The sequence below is a fragment of the Lolium rigidum genome, chromosome 6 (assembly GCF_022539505.1).
Source record: "Lolium rigidum isolate FL_2022 chromosome 6, APGP_CSIRO_Lrig_0.1, whole genome shotgun sequence".
NCBI lineage: Eukaryota > Viridiplantae > Streptophyta > Magnoliopsida > Poales > Poaceae > Lolium > Lolium rigidum.
Genome location: NC_061513.1, coordinates 285,614,346 through 285,633,304, shown reverse-complemented (window position 1 = coordinate 285,633,304; position 18,959 = coordinate 285,614,346). Strand labels below are relative to the sequence as shown.

The following is an 18,959-nucleotide window of genomic DNA, read 5'->3' as shown; positions in this document are numbered from 1 at the left end:
TGACGACATCGAGGCTCCCGCTAGTCCGGTTCGTCCTTGGTGAGCTCGACGGCGACGAGACTCAATGATTGTGGTGGCCTGTGTTTTTCGATGTTACATATGAGGTTGAGTTTTGCTACATGTGATTTTGATTTTTGTTGTATACGTATGGACAAAGTGCTGTAATAAGTTTTGTGCATATGCTACATATAGATTTATCCATTGTTACATAGGTGATGCTGAAATGTTGGAAGAGTTAGACAAAAAAAGATAGATGTGTTGTTTTTTTAAACGTGACATGATTCTTACAATTTACTGCAAACAATTTGGGATTTATACATACGGAATTGTTTTGCTCTGCGGACATGCTTAAAATATTGCGAAAGTTATTTGCTACTACCTCGGGTCTGTTTTAATTGACGCGGACGTGAACTAGTTAGATGCATGTTCTGAACTAAAGCCGCGTCGATTAAATGCGTACAGAGGGAGTACATATTATGGATCTTAAAATATTTTACAAACCAATATTGCTTTTTCGAAATGCTACATACTCAAAAAACACATTGCGTTCGAGGTTTTTTCAGCATTAATAGGTGTTCTCACGACCTTATCAACTACTGAAAAAATGTTGCAAACCGATGCTACTTATACCCTGGAAAAATACCATGGTTTTTGTATTTACGACGCGGCCGCTCCACCGCTTGGCCGTCCGACCCTCAATATTGTTCGTACAAAATTCGAACTAGAAACGTCGGACGTGAAGTAGTTTCGCTGAAACAATTGCTACAAGCTAACCGTTTGATCAGACGCACCAGATTTAACTACCTCAAATGCATCGAACGGCTCTGAACCCGGCTCCTTTTGCCCCCAGTCTGCACTGCAGGTCGTCTGGAATCCCTAATTTCGTCCGCCCACTTCCGCAAATCCTCCCCAATTCAAACTCCGCGCCGGCGGCCGGCTGCCGACGGCCGTCAAGATGCAGGCTCAGAGACGGTACACACCGGCGCGAGACGAGCAGAGCTAGCACGTCGGTGCTCGGCGGCACAGTCTCCGATTTCAGGCGTGGCCCAGCCACCACGGGAGCAGAGCAGCAGCGACTAGACTTCCGTTTTCTAGCAAGGTAAGCTGTTTGCATTGCCTGCTCAACCAGTCAACCTGAGTTATCGATGTGCCATTGGCATGGAGTTCTTCTTTTGAAAAGTGTGTGGGCAAGGAGATGGTATTGCTGAACGTGTTACTTTCTGAAAATGGCCACAAGAAGTAGCCCAGCGCGTCACACTGGCCACAATTTCTGACAATTGCTAAGCTACTTTTTTTTTTTGAGGGGGAAACTTCTTCATTACTCAATATCAGTGTTTACAACATCTTGCATAGCAAGTTCGGCAATAAAATCTGGCACTACACCAACCCAGTGATTACAAATACCAGACTGACTAGCTAGATGGGCTAAGCCATGAGCCAGTCCATTCAGCTTTCTCCTAGTGAAAGACAAAGACAAACAGGAATGCCACACTTGGCTTCCTCAATATCCTTGAAAATGCTCCACTGTCGTGACTTCTGACTTGTTTGTGAGTCTTGTTCCTAGCTGCTTCAATAGCCACCTGAGAATCAGACTCCAGGACCAGACTCTCCACCTGCAGCTCTAATCCAAGTCTAAGACCCGCCAGAATGGCTGCAGCTTCAGCGTCCACCACATCCTGGCATGTTCCGATGGGTTTATTGATCGCAGCAATGACGATACCTTGATTGCTAAGCTACTTATTATGTAGTGAACACATGAGAGTGTACTTGTTTTAGAAATATCCACTGAGCTTGATGAAACTCAGACATACAAATAATATGAGAAGTTACATTTACACGAATAACCAGCCGCCCTTCGGTTGGGCAGTACTAGTCTACATTTCTGTGCTCTCCTAGTGGAGATAGACATAATAAAAATTAAGACCGATAACACTTATGCAGGCGATATACCAATTAATGTCTGAATTACATCGCTATACAGCTAGAGTTGCATGCGTATTAAGAAACACAAATGCATGGATGACCCATGATTAAGCGTCGACCCAGGAATCAACCGCTAAGCTTAGGTGGAAAAAGTGAATCCTGGTTAGAGCTAATAGTGCCTGGTGCACATAGTTGGCCATTTATTTCGGTTATAGCAGGTAACTTTATGCCGTCCTCCAGGAATTTCATTGCATCCACCATGTAAGGGCGTTGTTTCTCATCGGGTTCAGAGCACTTGAGGCCTAGGACAATCACACGCTCCATTTGCGTCTTGTCGAAGACACCATTCAGTTTCTCATCAGCGACCTCCACCATTGGTGATTCTGCGCTGTTTCTATACTGCTCCATGACTTGCTCCCTGGACTTTCTACTTGCAATCTCTAGTAGAAGAATTCCAAAACTGTAGACATCATACTTACGGTTGAAATTGACTTTCCCATCTTTCATGCACTTTGGATCCATGTATCCGATTGTCCCTATAGCAGTTGTAACAAGTGTTGTATTGTTTTTGCTGGCGATAATCTTCGATAGCCCAAAGTCAGCGAGCTTGGCGTTGAAATCATTGTCCAGTAGTATGTTGCCTGGCTTGATATCTCTGTGCAAGATGGTTTTATTGCACTCGTGATGGAGATAACGAAGTGCAGACCCTATGCCCTTAACTATTTGATACCTGTGAAATATATTAAAGAGTAAAGTGAAATCTTGAGACATATATAGCACACGATCTCATGTTTTTACTCTTGGGGAATTCATACTTCTCCAACCTTTCAAATTATTGTGGATGCAGTACGTATTGTACAATACCTCTTTTCCCATGGTAGAGTTTCCTCCATGCTGTGTAGGTGCTCCTCCAGTGTGCCATTAGGCACCAATTCATACACAAGAAAGAGTTTAACCCTTTGTTGTCTGCACCAACACATAAAATCGATCAAGTTCCATATGTTTCTGCTGCAGCACCATCCTTTCAGCTCGACTAGATTCACGTGCCTTGTTGCACTAATTGTCTTGAGTTCGGACATGAAATCCTCAATTACTCCTGTAGTCTTCTTTATTTCCTTCACAGCCACTTCTTGGTTGCCATAATCGTCAGTGTAGCTCCCCTTATATACTATGCCGAAATTACCAGCTCCAAGTGTGTTGTCCCTGGAGAATCTCCCTGTTGCTCCGACCAACTCGCTGTACTCAAACCTCCTAAGTCCATAAATTCCCCGCCCAAAGGAATCGCGTGTGCGCCTCCACCTGGAACATGCTAGAAGGAACCAAACCAGGACTAATACAATTGCCAGGACTGTGGCAGATCCAACGGCTCCAACAATAACCAGTATCTTTTTTTCTGCGCAAATATCATCGTTTGTCTGAGTTAGCTAATTGAATTGAGTGAACCGTATTGAATTGAGTGATATATCAGAATACACTGTGATTACAAACACAGAAGAAAAAACTGGATTTCGTTTGCTTGGTGCAAAACTAGCTGCTCAATGTGTTGGAACTTGGTACTAGGGAGAAGATGACTAGAAGACAAACTAACTTCATGCTAAAAACATGTTAAATTGTTCAGTGTATTGTGTCACAATTAGAATAAGGCGATTCAATTTTCACAAATAAGTGGTGCAAACTAGAATTTTCTCAAGTATGTGGCCTCTTTTCGAGAAATAGAAAATAATAAATGAAGTCTAAAGAGGCACACTCAGCTTCAAAGTTCAGACCCCACCGCAGTCCCCAAGTAGCATCCCATTGGGCATTCGGTGCTAATGACATTTAGCATTTATGTTTTTCTCTTTTCAACAATTTTTTTAAATCATTTTCCCTCTGTTCTTTATATCTTAAGAATTTTGTTTCATACCTGTCAATTTTTTTATACCATAATGGTCTTCTGGTTAGAGATTATTTTCGGTGTTTTGTACATCTTAAGTTATACTATTGTTTGTGGTCAATCTACTTCCCTTTCGTCAACACATTTTGAATAATATTTATTATTTAGATCAAAGATATTTTTTGTTTATGGTAGTGATGGTTCTTGTTCATGATAGTGATGCTTTTGAATATTTAGACTTTATTTTGAGTGAATTCCACTTTTTACCCTACAGTAGTGTATTTGTGACACATATTACCCCATCTGGTGGAACTTCTACAAAAATATCCCATCTAGCAGCCTTTAAACACGGTTTTATCCGAGTTTAGAATTTTTGTTTGTTATATAGGACAGCCATGATTCGTCGATGTGGCATGATAAAATGTGTAAAGATAGGAGGGCATCATCCACGATTATGCCCAGGTTTCTCTTATCCAATTGTTCATTCCTTCTCGTACTAATACTTTTGAACACCGGTCATCAACTAAGACCCTGCCCAATGGATACACACCACAAAACGAAGGTCCAAATATTCTAGAGGATTTTTCCCTCAGTAGGTAATTAGTGTCACAAATGCATAATTACAGGCTAAAAAGCGAAATTCACTTTTTTTACTAGTTATAATTTTTTAGATGACAATAATTATCCGTAATAATTTTGTATTTGTTTATGATTACAGCTTTTTTTCACAATTTATATTTTGTTTATCGGTTGCATACACTTTGTCATCTAATATATGCGCGGCCAGTGCTTCCAGATGGTGTCAATATTTTTTTTATCAAATTTTAATATTTTTACATGGTATTTTCAAGTTTGAAATATCTGTTCACGCTCTTAAAAACATTTGTTCACCGTGGTCTGTAATTTCAATAGCGATCCTACATTTTGCATCTGATCCATTTGTTCATTGATAAAATAGTCAAAAAGATAAGTATTATTAAACAAAAACAATCACTCACATGAACAAAAAAATAGAGACCATGCGGCTGTAAGCTCAAACTAGACGCGGCAACCACTAAACTCTGAATAGGAGAAAATTCAACAACTGTAAGCTAGTTTATAGATAGACAGTACCTTCGCGAGCAAGTGTAGAGCTGAAGGACCAGGACCTAATTTGATGAAGCTCAACGTTTGCACCGGTGGCCGCGGAAAACCCCACCGCCACCTCTGAAGGAAGCAAGTCCGTGACGGGATTGGTTAACTGCGTACTGACACTGGTGGAAAAACAGGCTTCCGGGAAGCCCCATAAGTCGCGAAGGTAAAGGAACCGCGACTAATGGGGTCTTTAGTCGCGGTTCGTGTGGCGAACCGCGACCAAAGGCCTGGGCCCAGGGCGCACGGTGGCCAGCTGGTGCACGTGGGGGGCTTTAGTCGCGGTTGGCCAGCCCAACCGCGACTAAAGGTGCCCGAAGGCCTTTAGTCGCGGTTGGCCAGCCCAACCGGGACTAAAGCCCCTCCCCTATATATACCCATCCAGCAGCCAACACTTAGCCATTTGGAGCCATTCTCTTCACAAACTTCACAAGTGAGTGTTAGGTTTGCTTTTGGTTCCTCTTATGCACATAAGGTGTTTGATGAAATGCCCCAAGAGCATGAAACAAACATGATATGAAGTGTTGGAGTCACACTTGAGCTTTCTCATTTATTTTTTCCTCCTCGATCGCGGTTAGCAACTTGAACCTTTGATGTGTCATTGATAAAATATGCATGTGTGTGTAGTTCATTGTTTAATTTATATTGTTTGTAGCTAGTTAGTTTAACAAATGCATGATGGTTAATTATATATTTTATATTATAATAATGCAGATGAATCGGCAATGGATGTACGGTAACCGACTCTCCGGCGAGTTCAGTACGGGTTTGAAAGATTTCCTCGTAGTGGCTAATGCGAACAAGCAGGGGGTTTTGTTATCTGTCCATGTGTTAAGTGTAAGAATCGGAAGGGTTACTCTTCCTCAAGAGATGTTCACATGCACCTGCTTCGGCACGGTTTCATGCCAAGCTATAATTGTTGGACCAAGCATGGAGAAAGAGGGGTTATAATGGAAGAAGATGAAGAAGGGGATGATTTCAATGATGAAAGCTATCTTTCTCATTTCGGTGATACTTTCATGGAGGATGCTGAAGGTGAAGGGGAAGGTGAAGAAGAGGCACGTGATGATCCCGTTGATGATCTTGGTCGGACCATTGCTGATGCACGGAGACGCTGCGAAACTGAAAAAGAGAGGGAGAATTTGGATCGCATGTTAGAGGATCACAGGAAGGCGCTGTACCCCGGATGCGACGATGGTCCGAAAAAGCTGGGCTGCACACTGGATTTGCTGAGATGGAAGGCACAGGCAGGTGTAGCTGACTCGGCATTTGAAAACTTGCTGAAAATGTTGAAGAATATGTTTCCAAAGAATAACGAGTTGCCCGCCACTACGTACGAAGCAAAGAAGGTTGTCTGCCCTCTAGGTTTAGAGGTTCTGAAGATACATGCATGCATCAACGATTGCATCCTCTACCGCGGTGAATACGAGAATTTGAATGAATGCCCGGTATGCACCGCATTGCGTTATAAGATCGAGGCGATGACCCCGGTGACGATGTTGAGGGCCGGAAACCCAGGAAGAGGGTTCCCGCCAAGGTGATGTGGTATGCTCCTATAATACCACGGTTGAAACGTCCGTTCGGGAACAAAGAGCATGCCAAGTTGTTGCGATGGCACAAAGAGGACCGTAAGTCGGACGGGGAGTTGAGACACCCCGCAGATGGAACGCAATGGAGAAAGATCGACAGAGAGTTCAAAGATTTTGCAGCTGACGCAAGGAACATAAGATTTGGTCTAAGTACGGATGGCATGAATCCTTTTGGCGAGCGAGCTCCAGCCATAGCACCTGGCCCGTGACTCTATGCATCTACAACCTTCCTCCTTGGTTGTGCATGAAGCGGAAGTTCATTATGATGCCGGTGCTCATCCAAGGTCCGAAGCAACCCGGCAACGACATCGATGTGTACCTAAGGCCATTAGTTGATGAGCTTTTACAGCTGTGGGGCAGACCTGGTGTCCGTGTGTGGGATGAGCACAAAGAAGAGGAATTTGACCTACGAGCGTTGCTTTTCGTAACCATCAACGATTGGCCTGCTCTTAGTAACCTTTCGGGACTCGTCAAATAAGGGATACAATGCATGCACGCACTGCTTACATGAGACCGAAAGTGTACATTTGCCAAATTGTAAGAAGAACGTGTACCTTGGGCATCGTCGATTTCTTCCGAAAGGTCATCCAAGAAGAAAGAAAGGCAAGCATTACAACGGCAAGGCAGATCACCGGCCGAAGCCTCGCGGAACACACTCGGTGCTGAGGTATTTGATATGGTCAAGGGTTTGAAAGTCATCTTTGGAAAGGGTCTCGGCGGACAATCGGTTCCGAAGGGAGCTGACGGGCACGTAGCCATGTGGAAGAAGAAATCTATATTCCGGGAGCTAGAATATTGGAAAGTCCTAGAAGTCCGCTCCGCAATCGACGTGATGCACGTTACGAAGAATATTTGCGTGAACATCCTAAGCTTCTTGGGCGTGTATGGGAAGTCAAATGATACAAAGGAATCACGGCAGGACCAAGCAAAGTTTGAAAGACCCCGATGACAAGCATCCGGAACGGTTTCAAGGTCGTGCCGCCTACGCTCCGACCAAAGAAGAGAAGGTCATCTTTTTTGAATGCCCGAGCAAGTATGAAGGTCCCGTCGAGATTCTCGTCCAATATAAAGGGAATAATAAACATGGCGGAGAAAAAGTTCCAAAACCTGAAGTCTCACGACCGCCACGTGATTATGACGCAATTGCTTCCGATTGCTTTGAGGGGCTCCTGCCGGAAAATGTTCGAGTAGCCATTGTGAAGCTATGTGCATTCCTCAATGCAATCTCTCGAAGGTAATCAATCCGGAAGTTCTACCACGGTTACGTAACGATGTGATCCAATGTCTTGTCGGTTTCGAGTTGGTGTTCCCGCCATCCTTCTTCAATATTATGACGCACCTCCTGGTTCACCTAGTCGATGAGATTTCCATTCTCGGTCCCGTATTTCTACACAATATGTTCCCCTTCGAGAGGTTCATGGGAGTATTAAAGAAATATGTTCGTAACCGTGCTAGGCCGAAGGAAGCATCGCCAAGGGCTATGGAAATGAGGAGGTAATTGAGTTTTGTGTTGACTTTGTTCCCGACCTTAAGCCGATTGGTCTTCCTCAATCGCGGCACGAGGGGAGACTAAGTGGAAAAGGCACGATCGGAAGGAAATCAATGATATGTATGGACGGCCATTCTCTCGACCGAAGCACACCACACAGTTCCGACCAATTCCAGCTTGGTGGCTCCGTACTTTGAGAAACACAAGAATATTTTACGCTCGGACAACCCCGGGAAGCCTCGAATCCTGGATTAGGAAGGCCCACATGGAGACTTTCGGCAGTTGGTTGAGAAAACATTTAATGAGTGACAATAAGGTTGTAGATCAGCTCGTACATGTTGGCCAAGACACCATCTTCGACTATAACGACTTTCCAAGGGTACGAGATAAATGGGAATACATTTTACACGATCGCCCAAGATAAAAAGAGCACCAACCAAAACAGTGGTGTCCGCTTTGATGCAGCAACCGAGAATGGGCAAAAGGTCACATATTATGGTTACATAGAGGAGATATGGGAACTTGACTATGGACCCTCCTTTAGGGTCCCTTTGTTCCGGTGCAAATGGTTCAAGCTAACAGGAGGTGGGGTAAAGGTGGACCAGCAATACGGAATGACAATGGTGGATTTCAACAATCTTGGTTACCTTGACGAACCATTCGTCCTAGCGAAAGATGTCGCTCAGGTTTTCTATGTGAAGGACATGAGTAGCAAACCGAGGAAACGGAAAGATAAGAAAACGATCGGTACATCATGCGATGATCCAAAGCGCCACATTGTTCTTTCGGGGAAAAGAAACATCGTGGGAGTGGAGGACAAGACGAGACATGTCGAAGATTATAATATGTTTGCTGAAATTCCGCCCTTCAAAGTGAACACCGACCCAAGCATTAAGTTAAATGATGAGGATGCTCCATGGATACGGCACAATCGTAAGCAAGCGGGGACACAAGGGAAGAAATGATGTGTAATAATTTATTATTGTACCAAACTTTGTTGAATGAATCATGTGAATTATATTACCCGTGATGTGTTTAATTGGTGTCCATTTTCGAATGATTCAATTGACTCGAGATAGCACCGATGATACATGAAATTTGGAGTGACTAAGTCATACTCCTGCATACATGAAATTTGGAGTGACTAAGTCATACTCCCGCATACATGAAATTTGGAGTGACTAAGTCATACTCCCGCATACATGAAATTTGGAGTGACGATTTAGTCATACTCCCGCCTAGGCGTATAATATGCATACTCGTAGTCTTCATAGCCGCCGCCGTTGTACCGGTAGTCGTCGCCTTCTAAGTTGCCGGCGTCGTCGTCGCTGCTCGTCGTCGCCGTCGTCGGGCGGCGCTCGTGGCTCGAACCGAGGGTAGCGCAGGCGGGGATATCGCCGGCCGTGATGTAGTCCATGACGCTCGCGGAGTCCGGCCGTACCACCATAGCCGACGGCCGGCCTCGTGGAAGTTTCCGGAGGCGGACCGTCCTCCTCATACCCGGCGAGCGCCCTCTCACGCCGATTGATGAAGAAGGCGTCCCAAGTATGCTCGGTTATCGGGATGCCGGCGGGGATTCATCCGCTGCTCCGGCGTGAGGTCGAGGTAGTAGTGGTTCGTGATGGCCGCCCGGCGCGCAGTACCCTGAGGGACGGGAGGGACCGGCACGCCGCCGACGCTTAGGCTCCAGCCGGCAGGGACGCGGTAGCCCGGTGGGCAAGGGTAGTTCGAGGCGCAAAGCTCCTCCACCTGCTGGTAGGTTAGAGTGGGTGCGGTGGAAGCCATGAGAGAGTGATGAGAGATTGTATGTGATAATGCTGGCCAAGCCGGGCTACATATATGGAGTGACAAATGGCGGGAAAAATGGGAGCGGGAAGAAAGTGGCGGGAAGAAAGAGGCGGGAAGAAAGAGGCGGGAAGAAAGAGGCGGGAAGAAATTGGCGGGAAAAAACTGGCGGGAAGAAAGAGGCGGGAAGACAGGGAAGAAATGGCGGGAAGACGAGGCCAACGAGAAGACAGAGGCGGAAAGACAGAGGCGGGAAGAGGGGGCCAACGAGAAGACAGAGGCGGGAAGACAGAGGCGGGAAGAGGGGGCTATTTTTCTGAATTTATTGATGTATTATTTGTATTTTTAAGATTTTGAATTGAATTAGTTTTATTTTTATGAATTTTTTGATAATTTGTATTTTTAAAATTTTGAATTGAATTAGTTTTATTTTTCTGAATTTTTTGGTATATTATTTGTATTTTTAAAATTTTGAATTGAATTAGTTTTATTTTTCTGAACTTATTTGATATATTATTTGTATTTTTAAGATTTTGAATTGAATTAGTTTTATTTTTCTGAATTTATTGATGTATTATTTGTATTTTAAGATTTTGAAATGAATTAGTTTTATTTTTCTGAATTTTTTGATATATTATTGGTATTTTTAAGATTTTGAATTGAATTAGTTTTATTTTCTGAATTTTTGATATATTATTTGTATTTTTAAGATTTTTAAATGAACTAGTTTTATTTTTCTTTACTTTTTGATATATTATTTGTATTTTTAAGATTTTGAAATGAATTAGTTTTATTTTTCTGAATTTTTTGATATATTATTGGTATTTTTAAGATTTTGAATTGAATTAGTTTTATTTTCTGAATTTTTGATATATTATTTGTATTTTTAAGATTTTTAAATGAACTAGTTTTATTTTTCTTTACTTTTTGATATATTATTTGTATTTTTCAGATTTTGAAATGAATTAGTTTTATTTTTCTGAATTTATTCATATATTATATGTACTTTTCACATTTTGAAAAAGAAAAGAAATTCGAAAAATACCTTTAGTCGCGGTTGGCCTCGCCAACCGCGACTAAAGGGTATTTTCCGCGGGAAACTGAAACCCGGCGAAAAATACCCTTTAGTCGCGGTTAGGCGGGCCAACCGCGACTAGCAGTACCCTTTAGTCGCGGTTGGGCTCCCCAACCGCCACTAAAGGTCGCTCCCTATAAATTCGCGCGGGCGCGCTCGGCGGTTCATCTCTCTTTCTCCGCCGAGTTCTCTCCGTCGCCATCGATCTTCGTCGCCCGCCGCCCTCGCCGACTGCGCTGCCGCTGCCGCCGCCACACGCCGCCGTCGACCGCCTCAGTACGTCGCCGTCGTCCGCCGCCGCGCGCCTCTCCGGCCCCCTTCTCACTTCGATCCCGCGCGCCGCCACCGTGTACCGCGCGCGCGCGCTGTCGCCGCCGCTGCTCTCGGGCGCCGCGCCGTACCGCGTTGCGCCGCCGCCGCCAAACGCGTTGCGCGCGCGCGCGCTGCCGCCGCCGGCGCCCGCCGCCGCCGTGCCGGCGCCCGCTGCCCGCCGCGCCACACGCCGCCGCCGCGCGCGCGCTTGCGCGAGGATGACGAAGAACGAGAGGGAGAGAGAAGGCCAGGGGCGCCGCCTGGCCCACTTTTTTTTTGTTTTTTTTGTTTTTTTACTTTGTAACTAAGTTGTTTTAATTAAAAACTAGTAAAAATGCCAACTAGTAAATTATGTGAAGAACTAAAAAATTGAACTTCACAAAAACTTTAATTAACTTAACAAAAAAAATTGAACAAGAAATAACTTAACAAAATTTAACAAAAATAACTTAACAAAATAACTTAACAAAAGTTTGTCAAAAAAAATGAACTAAATTTTCACTTTTGTATTTTTTCACTTTTAAAAGAACTCAAAAAATTGAGCCTCGCCGTAGGGTTTGGAGACGGTTCGTAGATACCACCGTCGCCGTCGCCGTCGCCGAGCCTCGCCGTCACCGCGCCTCGCCGTCGCCGCGCAGACGCCGTCACCACCGCTCTTCCGCGACACCCTCTCCCAACCCCTTCCAGCTCGCCGGCCCCCTCCTTTTTGCCACCGCCCTTTCGCCACCGCCACCGCCCCTTCTTCACTTAATTAATTTGTTTTGACTACATGTTTTCAGGACTGACATATGGCGGGCGATAGAGCTGACCCGATTCTGGACAACTATGATCCGGACGCTCGAAGACCATATGTTCGGCATCATAAAAGGCGATATTCCTTTTGTGCCGACCGGAGAAGAAGAAGATGATATCGCTTCTTATCCGAACTTTGAGTGTGAAGATGAAGGGCGCCGTCGGCAAGCAGATGATGCCGAAGAAACGTCGATAAACGACGATCTTCAATTGGAAGTAGCAACCACCTCCGGCGCCGAGGTATATATATATATACATATTGAGCGTCCGGTGATACAACTAACCGATTTGAATAAATGTGTGTGTACTAACGCGCGCGACTCTCTTTCTTATTTTAGCCCTCGGCCGGATCGTCGAAAAATCGAGTACGTCGTCGTCAAAGCGTGGCGCAACCAAGACGATGAAACCAGGAGAAACATGCACCATCGATGTTGTCGACGAAGAAACCGGCAGGCCGCCGGAGCCCAGCAAGAACGCCACCAAGTTTGTCGGCCAATGCGGAGCCGTTGTTAGAGACAACGTCTCGATCACCCGCCAGGAGTGGAATGAGCCAAAGAAGGCACGTGTTGGTTTCACTTTTGTCGAACGAGAGAAAAAAAAGATTGCTTCAAAAAGCTTATGGAACATTTCGTTCTACCTCCGGAATACCGCAAATACGATGAGGAGGGTAACAAGATTGCGGAAAACAAGAAGAGGCGCAAGCTAGTCAAACAGTTCGCTCTTTCTAGGATGGCCAACGCATTCCGGAAATACAAGCAAAATCTAGCCCATGACTTTGTCAACCAGGGCAAGACTCCGGATTTCAAAGGACAATATGAGAAACCGCAACATGATTGGCCAGAATTTGTGAAGCAAAAGAAATCGGAGCAGTTCCTTGAACTATCGAAAAAAAATAAGGAAAATGCGGCCAAGAAGGAGTACAATCATAAAATGGGGCCAGGAGGGTATCGCTTTTGGCAGCCTAAGTGGGAGAAGATGGAGAACGAGCTGAGGGCGCGAGGAATCCGTCCAGGTACGGAGGGATGGGACCCAAGGGCCAAAAGCTGGTGGTACGGGCATGGGGGATCGCTGAACCCGGAGACAGGGGAGTGTGTTTACCAGGGCAAAATAATTACACCCACCCAAAACCTTATTGAGGCAATGAGGGATGCTCAAGAGGGGAGGATCAGGTTCAACAGAGAGAACGACGCCCTGACAAAAGCCCTCGGGAATCCCGAACACGGAGGACGTGTACGAGGCATGCCCGGGGACATTTCGTGGAAACTAGGGTTCCCCGTGAAAGATGACCCGTACGGTTACAGAAGCCGTAAGAGAAAGATGGATCGGGATGCAAATGTTGTGGCGAAGTTGGTAACGGAAATGGATGTGATGAAGAAAACCGTGAGTGTACTAGTCGCCGAAAGAGATGCAGCTCGGGCGCAGCATGAAGATCATCCAATGGATCTCGGAAGCCAGCAGCGGAGAAGAAGCAGCGTGGCTTCCACGGAGGCCTCACCGGCTGGTGCACCGACGATCGAAATTACCGCACCGGAGCCTCAGCTGGTGGTCGAAGTTACTGCACCGGAGCCTCCTCGCTACCCCGTGGACGATATAAAGGAGATGAAAGCATGTCATCCGTATTATCCTATCGGGAACATGTCCATGAAGGTAGCCATCGGCGAGTGCTTTACCACTGGAGCACTCCACCACAACAACCCCATTCAAGATGGCTATGCTCGTGTCACGGTGGAGGAGATAGTCCAAGGGTTTGAGGACCCGGACATTGACATTGCTACACCCGAAGGGGTGAAAAGACTTGGAGATGTCAAGCGCCAGTTCATTCTATGGCGGAAGAAATTTATCAAGTTTCCGGGCGAGGCGCCAACAAGTCCACCCCCGTACGGTGGTGGTGGTGGCGGTGGCGGTGACGGTGGCGGTGGCGGTGACGGTGGCGGTGGCGGTGACGGTGGCGGTGGTGCTTCACCTAATACACCTCATTCACGTCGGCGGACGCCGCCCCCGCTCCTCGTCCGGCGGGTGATCGGACACCGGTACCGCCCCCAATCCACCTCCGGCGAAGAAGCGAAGCGGTCCCGGGTTATTAACCCGGACCCTTACGTACCTAAGAAAACAAAGGTACCGGAGGTATCACCGAAGCCTCTCCCCACGAGGCCTTGGGAAAGTAGTGCCGAGGAAGTCGAGGCGGGCGCGGCTGCTGATTTAGAGAAATGGAAGGCGAGCGTCAAGAAGAAAATAGAGGGCGAGCCCAAGCCAGTATATTCGACAAGGAAAAGCAGTGGGCTAAGTCATTTTTGAACACACCGTCCCAAGCCGCGAAGAATCTGCTCGACGACTATTTACGTGAACTTCGTAGGCAAGCGGTCGCGTTCAAGAGGAACAAAGAGTCGGCGGAGAAGAAAGCCTTGGAGGACAAGGCCGAGACAAAATTAGAAAGGGGGAAAGAAGTTGCCCAGCTCGGGGAACAAAGTAAACAATCGATCGCCCCGCTCATAGTGCAAGCCGCCGGTCGGGAGGCCCCCGATATCATAGCAGCTGCGGCAGCACATGGATTGACTGTAGAAAGTGCCAGAAAACAAGCGGCCGACTTAGGTATCACTCTTCGTGCAGTGTTAGGCCTTGATGAGGCGCCAATGAAGGACGTAGTATTTACATATGTGAAGAATGGCCCTCTCATCGAGCCTGCGCAGGAAGAGGATCTACCTCGACAAATGAAAGGTCCGCTAAATTGGTACAAGGCTTACATAAAACATGAAAACGCCAAAGACTATATCTATGCGGAAGTTAAATATGAGCATCACTTCAAACGTTACTGGGTACAAATTCCTCCGAGTGAATTGTTCCAGACTGTTCAATCTGCGCGACCTCGACAAATCTATCATCGGTTGCTACGTTCGTAAGTGATTTATTAATTTCTACCCCATCTCGTTCATTGCCCGCACTATATATATATATATATATTGTCCTAACTATCTTGTTGTGTACGCTATATATTATGCAGAATGAAGAAGCGGGAAATGCGAATAAGGAACATCCATGATGTTGGGTTCATTGACCCACACATCGTTAATTCATATGTGTTAGAACACCACCCCGCCGACGTGGAGGAAGACCTGTGGCGGTTTATTAGAAAACAGCAACAGAAAAGTGATATTCTATTTCCTTACCATTTTGGGTGAGTGTTTCTGTCTTGAGCACATTCTCTTTTGTTTACTCCATGCATGGTATGTGGCTAATCGATGAGTTATGCATGACTGTGCATGTATCGTGTCCGCAGGTTCCACTGGATTCTTATGGTAATTAAAGTTCAGACCTCCTCGGTTCTCGTCCACGACTCTCCGAATATGGATCCGGCGCTTTGGGGCGACATGAGAAAAATGATGCAAAAGTAATTATTTTCATTCATTTGCGCTCTATATCGATCGGCCTATTTCGTTCATCATTTCCTAATATCAAGTAACTAATTAATAACTCTCTTGTTTATTTAATTTTCTTTGCCTCGTAGGGTTTGGAGACGGTTCGTAGATACCAAGGTCGGTGAATTCAAAAAAGAGCTACATTTTAAAATGGCGAGTGCCGACGACTGGGGATACTCAGCCACCGGGGACCAATCTATGTGGATACTATGTTTGTGAGAGGATCCGGAGATACCGCAATGAGCGGGACCGGACGTGTGAGAACAACATCCCGAGGAATAACCTCCGGAAGACGCTTAGTCTAGAAGCTCGCTTCCGACCACTTCAAGAGGAACTAGCTGGATGGTTGGCGAGGGAAGTCATCGATCCTAGAGGAGAACACTATTACGATGACGTAGATCTTTATAGGCACCGGAATTTGTAACTAACTTGTTCAAAATTGTATATGGTCATCCGATATTGAATATATATTGTATATGGTCATCCGATATTGAATATATATTGTATATTACTCTTGAATTCTTTTTGGTTCTAATTTCAAATTTGTTTGAAATTGTACATTCATATGCATGTATGTATACAGTACCGTAGAATATGTGAAACTCCTTCAAAATTAAAACCCAAAAGAAATAAAATAATACAAATTAAAAAGAAACCAGATTTAGGGGGAGGGGGCTAAACCCTAAACCCTGCGGAGGCCTTTAGTCGCGGTTGGCCGGAAGAACCGCGACTAAAGGTCCTCCGCCCTGGCGCTCGCCCGAGGCCCACGTGGATGGGCCTTTAGTCGCGGTTCGTAAGGAACCGCGACTAAAGGGGGGGCCTTTAGTCGCGCTACTTTGGTCGCGGTTGGGCCACCGCGACTAATGGCAGTTGCCAACCGCGACCAAAGCCTGTTTTTCCACCAGTGTGACTTGATAGGAGGGACGAGAAGGTTTATCATCAAAGTGCAGACTTGCCACCAGCATGAGAGTGCTGCTGTTGAAAGTGATGATCGCCGTCATGGAGCCATTGATGGAGCCGTTGACGCTTGTTGTGTTAACGGAGGCCCGGACAGTGTTGATGTCGATGCCGATGTGACTGGGTGAGCTGTCAAAATAGTTTTCAAATGTGTCGAACTCGACGGCGACGATTCGGTCTGTGGCCTTGGCGGTGATCCCATCGCCGTTATGGAGGCCGAGGTTGCCCCCAGCGGAGTTGAGCGGCAGCATGGATGGGTTACTGGAGAGGAAGAAGGCCATGCCGTCGCCAGTATATTTTCCGGGGAACCCTATTGCGAAGTTGAACCGCGTGGAAAAGCTGGCCACCTCACCGGTAGTGGTTTGGTAGAACGGCACCGGGTGATTGTATGACATCCTCCCCTTGCAATTGAAGCGGGCTTTCGACCTCGTGTTACAGGTGAGGTCGACCACCTCGTCATGCTGTGATGCATCACCCTCGAATAGGAGGTCTTCGTAGTAGTACGTGGATCTGTCGGAGAAGTCGAAGCTGAAGGAGAAGGGTGAGGCAGCGGATCCCTCTAAGACATGGTAGGAGAGGAGGAAGCAACAGCAGCTGGCGTAAATGTGGAAGAGGAGAAGCCTGCTTGTGGGCGTGACCATCAACATGCTGGAGCTTGGAGCTTGGAAGTGATGAGTATGAAAGAGCTAACCACCATATCTTGTGAGCTCCAACAGCCGAGCAGCAATGCACATATAAACCATGAATACTATTCCTGGAAGTTTCGGTGCAGTACTTCAACAGACGACTCGGGCGTCAACATAACAGAGGACCAAGCTGGTGAGATGCGGAAGAGTAGAGGAAAAGTCTCGGTCTGGCAAGTGGCAAGGCTGCAAGGAGAACCCAAGTTGGACGTCTTGATTTTGGTCAGGCTGTATTGGAGTTCTCCTACTATAGTATATGTCGAGGGCCAGCTTCGCGGCATACGGCAGTGTACTTAAAGTGTATTTAAACCAAGTACGCAGTTTTTGAATCGACGCTCACAATCGGTCTCTTCGTTTTTCTCATGTTCACATGGGTGGGACTCATAGGGGCTCCGTTTCCCCTCCCTCTCCACGCTCTTTCCTTGAGGGCATCTCCAGCGGCCGGTCAGGCATCGGCCCAACGTATTTTGGTCAAAAGTGATTGCACAACTCTGTTTGCGTTCGGCTGTAGTCTGTAGATGTGACATTGGTCTTTGGGCCACGATTGACTGTTTGCGTCTGGGATGCACCTATCGGCCCAACGCATTTTATAATTTTTTCATTGATAAAACAATTTACATAGCGTAAAAAATATGAACATGAAAATATAAAAAAGTTCATGGCATGCTAAACCTGAGCCTACGCCTCACCTTCACTGAGCACCTGAGCCAGGTCGACGAGGTCCGGGATCACTGATGGCCTGGAAACCGACGGAGCAAATGCTGGTGCGGCCGATGGTGAAGGTGGAGCAGCTGTTGGTGCCAACAAGCTGGGCAGAGGCGGTGGCGACACTGAGGCCTACAACGCATGTTGAAGGCCTCTTTCTCCAACATGCCTGCCTTCATGTGCTCGACGGCTTACTGGGCATCAGCAGCGGCGGATGCGGCATCTCCGATTAGGGGTGGACTAATGAGCGGCTCAGTCGTTAAAGCTTGGCTCGTTAAGCTCATGATCGTTACGGCTCGAAACGAGCTGAAATCATTGTTTGGCTCGGCGTGTTATGTGCTTATGAGCGCTCACGAGTAGCTTATTAAGGATCGTTAAGAAATAGGCATGCACATATGGCTCTTCGGACAGTGTGACGGTACATTTGTGCGGGGGAGGGGGTCCTACAAATTTCCATCAGCTGATTGGTAGTGGGATTTCCACCTGATATCTCCCCAACAATCTAACCCCTTGGCAAAACTAATTCCTCATATGACCCCTCGCAAAACTATTTTGGAATCTAACCTTTGGCTCCCACGAGGATAGAGCCAAAGTTGTATAGGTCGGCGTCAAGATTTTACATCCACAAAGGAAGTCAAGCTAGGTCGACGCCAATGTAACTGACGCCAAACCACTTAGAAATTGTGTGTCAAATTTAATTGGCGTCAAATCAAATTTCTTTGCCGCTGGCCTGCACAACTTTGGCTCCATTCTCTTTGGTGCCGAACTCTTCGAAACGGTTTCGTCGAGGGGTCAGATGAGGCGTTAGCTTTGTTAAAGCACCCACGCGTCAAATCACTAGGTTGTGTTGTCATAAACAGAAATCCTATGAACACTGAATCCATCTCACCCCTGCTCACAATCGACATCAACTATCGAATTGCCCCGCAAAAAGCATAAGGAGAAACCATCACACAAAATCCAGAGTAGAATCCATACCATCGCTAAGAAAAGCTATGGTGGACAAAGTTGCAGACCTGAGACCTCGATCTACGGGTTAGGAGTGGTGAGCACGAGCATGTAGAAGAGAACTTGCTTACCATGGTAGCACGTGCAGGTCGCCGGTGGGTGGCCAAGCTCCCAGAAATTCTCCATCCAATCGGCCGCCACCTCCCTCTTGTCCATGTCCCCTTTCATCTCCCTCTGAGTCTATTTCTTTTTACTGAAAGATCCAGTAAAAAAGATGGCATTTC

At 46.3% G+C, this 18,959-nt stretch overlaps 1 protein-coding gene across 1 annotated transcript; it reads right to left on the bottom strand.

Annotated features, from left to right (window-relative positions):
* Nucleotides 1–2,049: 2,049 nt before the first annotated feature.
* Nucleotides 2,050–16,986, bottom strand: LOC124664291 (L-type lectin-domain containing receptor kinase IX.2-like). The gene is made up of 5 exons (XM_047201843.1): nucleotides 16,294–16,986; nucleotides 13,493–13,503; nucleotides 4,910–5,049; nucleotides 2,788–3,316; nucleotides 2,050–2,653 (listed from the first exon to the last, which is right to left on the bottom strand). The coding sequence occupies exons 1-5, from the start codon at nucleotides 16,984–16,986 to the stop codon at nucleotides 2,050–2,052; spliced, it is 1,977 nt and encodes a 658-aa protein (XP_047057799.1).
* Between the last annotated feature and the right edge of the window lie 1,973 nt (nucleotides 16,987–18,959).

Excerpts from the sequence above, each read along its gene's own strand:
- LOC124664291 (XM_047201843.1), bottom strand. The coding sequence starts at position 16,986 with ATGTTGATGGTCACGCCCACAAGCAGGCTTCTCCTCTTCCACATTTAC. Across the intron at positions 3,317-4,909 it reads CTCTACACTTGCTCGCGAAG|AAAAAAAGATACTGGTTATT; the intron begins GTACTGTCTATC and ends ATATTTGCGCAG. Across the intron at positions 2,654-2,787 it reads ACTCTACCATGGGAAAAGAG|GTATCAAATAGTTAAGGGCA; the intron begins GTATTGTACAAT and ends TATATTTCACAG.